General features: G+C 43.4%; 1 protein-coding gene across 1 annotated transcript; it reads right to left on the reverse strand.

Moving 5' to 3' along the window:
• Window positions 1–1083: 1083 nt before the first annotated feature.
• Window positions 1084–6469, reverse strand: LOC133014678 (transcriptional repressor scratch 1-like). The gene is made up of 2 exons (XM_061081945.1): window positions 6358–6469; window positions 1084–1811 (listed from the first exon to the last, which is right to left on the reverse strand). Exons 1-2 carry the CDS (start codon window positions 6467–6469, stop codon window positions 1084–1086), a joined length of 840 nt encoding a protein of 279 aa, XP_060937928.1.
• Window positions 6470–7477: the final 1008 nt, after the last annotated feature.

Raw genomic sequence — 7477 nt, forward strand, 5'->3', positions numbered from 1 at the left:
TTTTTGTTACTCTAACACTACATTGGCATTTTCCCTGATGTCAGTAATATTCGTATTTATCTGTTTATGACTATAGGTGAAGTAAAACATACCTGATTTTTAAACTGCTATACAGTAGTAGGTAATACTTCATAACTTCATCATAAAATACCATGCATTAGGTGATTATTGCTTTTGAAGAGTCCTACGGAGGCTCCACGAAAAAATATTGCCCTCAGGTTCTATCTATTGGATTTTGGCAAAAAAATCATAAGCTTTTTATGACGTTGGCATAGATTTCATTATTTTTTTTGCATGCAATAACGTTAATAAGAAAAGAAAAAAAACATAATAAGAAAAGAATTGTACTCAAAAAAAGTGACATATGCTTTGGCCTGTAGTGATAAAAAGAGGTTAGCAAATATCCTACATAAGAAATTAAAGTGCAACAAATCAAGTATAAACTTACAATAAATAAAAAATAAATGAAAAAGAACAAATATATAAATTAATTAATAAATTAATAAATATATAAATAATATTTTTACCTCAGTGGTGGAGAGATTATGGTCACTTGGTGCTGCAGGACATTATTATTATCGTTATTATTACTATCATTATTACTATTACTCCCCCAAAAAAGAAAATAAGAAGGATAACTCTTTCACTGTGTTTCAGTGCAGGGAGGAACGCAGTAACAAGGCTTACTATCGTCTTCGTCATCCTCATCATCAGTGTCCCAAAATATACGACGTCATACTGTATTTAGATGCCAGACGGAAGCCGTGTCAGTATTATTGTCTCTATCTGGAACAGACAGAGGAAGAGGAGGTGAAAAGTTTTTGAGGAAGTGCATGCGTAGATCAGTTAAATCCTTAAGTGGGCAAATCTCAAGGAGAAAAAATTGTGCTATCTTCATCGTCGTCATCATCATGAATAGGCTCCAAGGGAAAGCGAGGTGAGGGGGAAGTGAGAGAGAGGGAGGAGGGGAAGCAAGGTCATACTCTGACCAAAAATAGATTGTTTGTATCTGCAGTTCAGTCTTTAAGGATAATGGCAACTTATTTCTGCAGCTTAGTCCATTTGTCTCATCTATGCGGGGGGTCATGCATCTAAGGGGCCGAGAGGGGAGTACGGGCCTTTGAAGCAGGCGGACTCGTAGTGCTTGTTCAGGTAACTCTTGAGCGCGAAGGTCTTGTCGCAGCGTTTGCACTTGAAGTGCTTGAAGGCCGAGTGGGTCTGCATGTGAGCGCGCAGGTTGGAGCGGTCGGCGAAGGCCTTCCCGCAGTGGGCACACCCGAACGGCTTCTCACCCGTGTGCGAGCGCATGTGGCCCTGCAAAAGCCAAGGTCGACTGAACGCCTTGCTGCACACGTCACACTTGTGCTTGAGGTCGTGAGTGAGCAGGTGCATGGCCATGGCGGGCATGGACACGTACACCTTCCCGCAGGTCGGACATTTCTTTGCCAGCTTGCTGTCCAGTGAGCGGTGTGTCTGTTTGTGCCGGCTCAGGTTCGAGGACGTGGCGTAGGTTTTGCCGCACTCGTTGCAGGTGTGCCTCTGAATGGTCCTGGGGCTGCTGATGGCTTTCCTCCTCGAGCGGCCGTCGGTGATGTAGAAGGCATCGACTGAGTAACCGTCACTCACTGCAGAATCTCCGTTGATGTAGCCATCGGTGATCTCTGAGCTGGGGCTGTCGGGTGACTCGGAGTCAGGCGCCTCGTAGTCGCTGTGGATGCCGTCGTAGATCGGGTCGGGAGACGGCACCTTGATCCCGCTGTCACTCTCAGCATGGTACACAACAGGGCTGATGTAGTCACTGATGTAACCAGCTGGGGGGGAAAAAAACAGTATTTAGGTTAAAAAACATTGTAGTTGAGGTTAAAATGAAAAATAGAACAAGAATCAGACATTTGGTATAAAGAGATAAGACCCGTATTTGTCCCTGAAGCAGCTATTACGTAATTAGATCGGTAGTAAAGAAGACATCTTTTTCTATCAGAATAAGAATCACAGAGGGGAACAGTGGCAACGATTTCCAACCTCCACACCAGAGACCCTTCAAATACTGGTAACAATTGCAATGGACATTCAATACAATTGTGTACCTAAAGGGACACAACAGGAGGCCAAAGTTAGTATTGACATTATTCGACCGCTGTTGCGAGCTGAACAAAAGCAGCAGAATGAAACCAGATACTCGTCTTTTCTCAGCTTTATCATTCTTCACAGAGACACCGTGTACCGAGGAGCATTACACCCTCTGAAGTGGTGGAACTAAAGAAGTGCCTCCTCATTCATGTTAACAACTCTAATAGTGAGTATTACACCTTTAGTAACGCACATTTGCTCTTATAAAGCTGAGTGGTGTTTATTTTCTGCACCTGCATCCCTGTTCGTGTCCATGTCCATTCATAATAAAACACTTCACTGGGTTAACATAAGTATTCAACCAGGAACTTGTTTATAACATGTTCCTGCATGTAACATTTTAGAGTCTTCGTAGCATGTTGTATGTAGTAACCTCATTAAGCAGCTCACTGAATGCTGTGGATGGACATAACTGCTGACATGACAGGCGGCGCTGTAATGGATGCGAAAACCAGATGCTGTGTTTCTTGACACTGAAAGAGCAGAAAACCAAACATGGCAACACAGTGGGTGAAACTGAAGGTTCCAATTAGATCTGATCCAAGGTCAGTCAGCACATTTTTCATGTAATGCCTGTACAACAACCACAAGATCATGTGTTGTTATGTGAAGTACAATATAGAAGAAAATCAGTTTAGATGATTCTAAGAGGCACCGAGTGTTATGGTCTGTCCTTCACTCTAAATGTACTGATATTAAAGTAAATACAATATAATATATATTCACTTACATATCTATCCCATAGTAATCATCCCATCCCCTGCTATTTCTCTGCATAAGGAGCAAGAGACGCTTGTCTCTTCACTCTCAGTGCTGCAGCAGTAACTTTTAATGCTTTAAACAACTTATACGTGAAACACTGAAGTGACATATTGATTCTCCCGCACACCTGTTGCCAGTGTGAAAAAAAGCCTCCAGATAATATTTCAGCTCTAAAATTCCCCTCAGTTTCAAAGGTTACAGTTAACACAGTTCCTCTGTGAAAGATAAATGCGCACACACACTGACCCTGAACTTGAGAAAGCTGATTTAGTGTGAGAACGAGCATCAGCACCACGGACAGCTCCAGTGCAGAGCCGTCGATGGCACAGTAACAGAGAGAGAGAGAGAGAGAGAGAGAGACTGACTCCCTCAGTTCAACAGGAAGCTGCTGACTTACAGAGCAGAGAGTTAAAGACTAAAAGCAGGTTTTACACACAAATGTACCTAAACTCATTATAATCACTATAGATTATAGAGATCATTATAGCAGGTCGGATGATGCCACCCTCCCTCTTGATGCATTCATATCTGAATGAGATGCTATTTTATTTCTCAAGTTGGTCTGTGTTTTCTCAGAGTCATCATGAATATGTGAGTTTTTCCACATAACTGGCTAAATACACAAAAGTGTAATCAAATGTTTAATAATCTGAACATTTTGACTTGATTATATGTGAACACACTCATTATGAAATACCTTTTGATCTCTATATAACAAATTATACATACTCGTAATACATGTTTTAACTGTGGGTGTTGTTTTCTGCTAATTTTCTATTGCCATATCAACAACGATGCAACTGGTTATACTTCAAGTTTTGTCAAACACACACAAGTAATGCTACGGGCTGTTTTTGTGTCTTAGAATTAGTTTGACACGATAGGTTTGGTTTGGATAAAAGATTAAATACAGACTTAACTGTTCCTAAACACAGAGAACTGTGAACACAACCTATGGTACTTAACATATTTCTTTACACTTTCTCTCTTTATATAATTATTGTAAATCTATTCATACTTAGAGGTTTTATTTCCATTGAGCCAAAAAACAACACACTGGCCACAGGTAACCACAAAAAAAAACTTAAGGTTTATTTTTTAAGATTTTGATTGTTTCTATTTATTCTCTATTTTATTTAAATATCAGCTTCAAATGTTCAAAATAAAAACTTAGTGTGATCAATTTGACATGACCCATATCTGTCTGTTTGAAGTTCAACTAGACATAGACAAGTCATTAACAAAGATTAAGTATTTTTTTTAAATCCCTATATTTATTATTATCCATCCAGTCTGGTGATTTCTAAATAAGCTGCAGAAGCAACAAGGTCGAGGTGACACCCCTCCTCGTCTACACAGGCTCAACAGCTTCTTCATATCTGCTGATTCGTACTGTCTGAAAACACACTCCCATCTCACACACAACACAGAAACCATGCAGGGAGACATAAATTATTCCCAAAGCTGGTTCTCTCAAGCAGAAAGTTGTTCATAGTGCTGTGTGGGTAGAGTTTGTATTGTACTGTATGTAGAAGCTGCATTAAGCTGTCACCATCTGATGTTGGGGATGGAGACAAAAGGTGGCCGGTGTAGGCAGAGTGTGGCGCGGCGCTGCTGAGGCAGCAGATCGCGTGTCAAGCCGAGCAGGGCTGGTTAACCTCGACATTACAAATACACCGCTGACAGCTTTTTTGCTTTATGAGCGGAGAAATAACAGAGAGGACTCGCATGCTGAGGTGCATCAATGTGTCGATGACATTAGGGTGGAAGCAGCGCAGTGGCTTCATTTACATGGCAAGGACATCTCTGGCTTTTCATGTTAGATGTGACGCACACAGTCGCAGGGAGCGAGGAAGTTCACAGCTTCACAGGAGCAGAGGGCAGCACGAAAACAATGAATAACACTGCTTACTCCTGCTGGAGGCTTACTGCAGGGAGGGCTGCCTTAAATAGTATGCCTAAATAGTACGTCTAAACAAATAAATAGAGTAAAATACTGTTTATATTCAACATTTAAACCGAAATAATTAATCATTTGCGATAGAAATGTTCCTCAGCTTAGGAATCTAGTGTGATATTCAACAGCTCAATAGCATTCAACAGTTCATCAGTGACTGTGAAATGAGATAAGTGTGGTCAGGGTCTCCTCCTCTTCTCTTTATGTGATAATTAATACAACAGGCTGCTGTTGTAAGTGTAGCTCAGAAGGAGGTGTGTTTTTTATCTCCAGGGGAGAAATCGTCGTGCAGAAATATCTTAACTCTGCAAAAACAGGACAGGCACACCTTGGTACAGAGCACAGATTAAACCCTCCATAGAGACAGTGGAATGCAAACCTGTGAAGGAGCTGATTTAAAATGCACCCAAGAAGAACAAACCAGGAAAACACCTGTGCACTGGTGGTAATGTGTCTGATCACAGCTGCTTCTCATCTGTGCTGCAGCTGCAGTTTGGACCATTGAATCGCTTCTAGTGTTACTGCGTATGTCAGCTCACCCTAACTATAAGACACCCAGCAGATACAGGAGTGTAGGTTCCATGCATCATCTCAAACATTACAAGCATCCCCCTGAGGTCGCAGAGACTCGTCCACTAAAGAGCAGATCTGTGAATCAATGGACATTTAAACTTGGGCTTTTGCCTCCAAAACCCAGTGAAGGTGAAGCAGATCTAAATAACCTCCATCTCGCTTTATCTCTTTTAACCTGACTAAGCCTGGGTAGGGGGGGCAAACTCCCTGCTGACGATGAGCCAAAATCAATGTAACATGGGATGCGCTGGATATAGTTGATTTCTCAAGTGACCTGTACGCTTCAGTGGCAGCTCGGCTCGCACAACTCGAGCAACTGCTTGGAGTCAAACCGGCTGCAGACTTCACACTCTCAGTAAATAAAGAGTTGTGTGATGTTGAACTGCACCTCTTCAGTCTTATCATGTTCCCCTGCAGTGCACTGGAGCTCTTACAGTCGCACTGAAACCTGGAAGGGTCTTTTATTTTGAAAGGAACTTTTGGAGCTTTTATTGGGTCACCTGTGAGAGAGGTCATAACCACACTGTCAAATCTAATGGGCTCCATAAATGGCCCCAAGCAGCTACACCCACATCCCCACTGGTTGCGCACAATCCCAATTTAAGTTCTACTTGGAAATGCTGGAGAGGAATTATAGAAAAAGGACAACTGGCTGCAAGAATAAGAACTGGTTGGAAATAAAATACTATAGAAGCACATATTAAATTGGTTATTATAGATATTGAGTACTGGCACATGGAGGTGTCGCATTAAAGGAATTCTTCTTGCACACATTTTTTAGAAACGGCATTCTTAGGTTCCCTGCCTGTCCGCCCTCTACCTCTACCTCTACCTCCACCTCCTCTCTCTCCTCCTCCTCTTCCTCTCACAGACCGACTTGTGGTGGTGAGACACCTGTTAGTGCTGGGTTGTGTGCGCAGTTCAGCCTGACCTACCTTTGTCATGGAGCCGCAGGCTGAGGTCTGTCCTGTGCCGGTAGACGCTCTCCAAATCCGCCGTGGAGAATTCATCTAGTTTCACCTTTTTCACCAGGAAGGACCTTGGCATGGTGCGACACCGACTCAACACAACGACACACACTCACAAACAACACAGCCGATCCACGACGGCCTGGCCAGCGTGGTGGTGGTTTCAGCCCGTCACACACACACGCGCGCACACACGCACGCACACACGCAGGAGACGGAGGAAGAGAGTCTTGCACTGATCCGGTGGAAAGTCTTCACCTCTCTCTCTTCTTTAAATGTCTTCTTCCTTTCTTCTCTGCTCGTCTTCTGTCTGGTTCCCGTGCACGAGAAAGAGGAGAAATGCAACTTCAGCACCGGACAGCTCCCTCCGGGGGGTCTCTCGCTCTCTCTTTCTCTCCCTCTCTCTCTCTCTCTCTGCGCTCTCTTGCACCGGCAGACTGAGGCTCGAGAGCGGTCAAACAACAAAAACAGTAATAACAATAAATAAATAAAAGTAAATAAGAGGTGGTGGAAGGAAACCCCTGCAGCGTGAGAGAGCTCGCGGGCCTCTCAGAAGAAGAGGAGGAAGGTGGAGGAGGAAGAGGAGGAGGAGGAGGAGGAGGGATGCGAAGAAAATAAGAAAAAGGATGTAAAATAGGTTTTGGAAGCTTTTCAAAATAAATGTCGGCCACCTTGTCCTTTTCTTCTTTGCGAAATAGTCCTTATTTATTTCCCTTAAACAGCAAAAAAAAAGACTCCGCTTGGCCGCGTGGGGATCATCAGCATCCTCTCCTCTTTTACTCTCTCTCTCTCTTTCTCTCTGTATCCCTCTCTCTTCTCTCTTTCCCTCTCTCGCTCTCTTTCTGCAGCTTCCGCGAGGTGCTCCCGTGAGTGTGCCGTCTCGCGATCAGCTGTTGGCATTTATACCGAGAGAGAGAGGGAGAGAGAGAGCGAGAGAGAGAGAGAGAGAGGGAGAGAGAGAGAGAGAGAGAGAGAGAGAGAGAGAGAGAGAGAGAGAGAGAGAGAGAGAGAGAGAGAGAGAGAGAGAGAGATGGATAGACACACGGGTAGAGGGAGTGCTTAATTTAATCCATCCCACATCCCCGGG

This window comes from Limanda limanda, chromosome 11, assembly GCF_963576545.1.
Source record: "Limanda limanda chromosome 11, fLimLim1.1, whole genome shotgun sequence".
NCBI lineage: Eukaryota > Metazoa > Chordata > Actinopteri > Pleuronectiformes > Pleuronectidae > Limanda > Limanda limanda.

What these genes read in the sequence shown, in the direction of transcription:
- LOC133014678 (XM_061081945.1), bottom strand. Translation starts at nt 6,469, where the DNA reads ATGCCAAGGTCCTTCCTGGTGAAAAAGGTGAAACTAGATGAATTCTCC. An exon ending in CCTGCGGCTCCATGACAAAG is followed by an intron (nt 1,812 to 6,357) that starts GTAGGTCAGGCT and finishes TTTCCCCCCCAG; the next exon opens with CTGGTTACATCAGTGACTAC.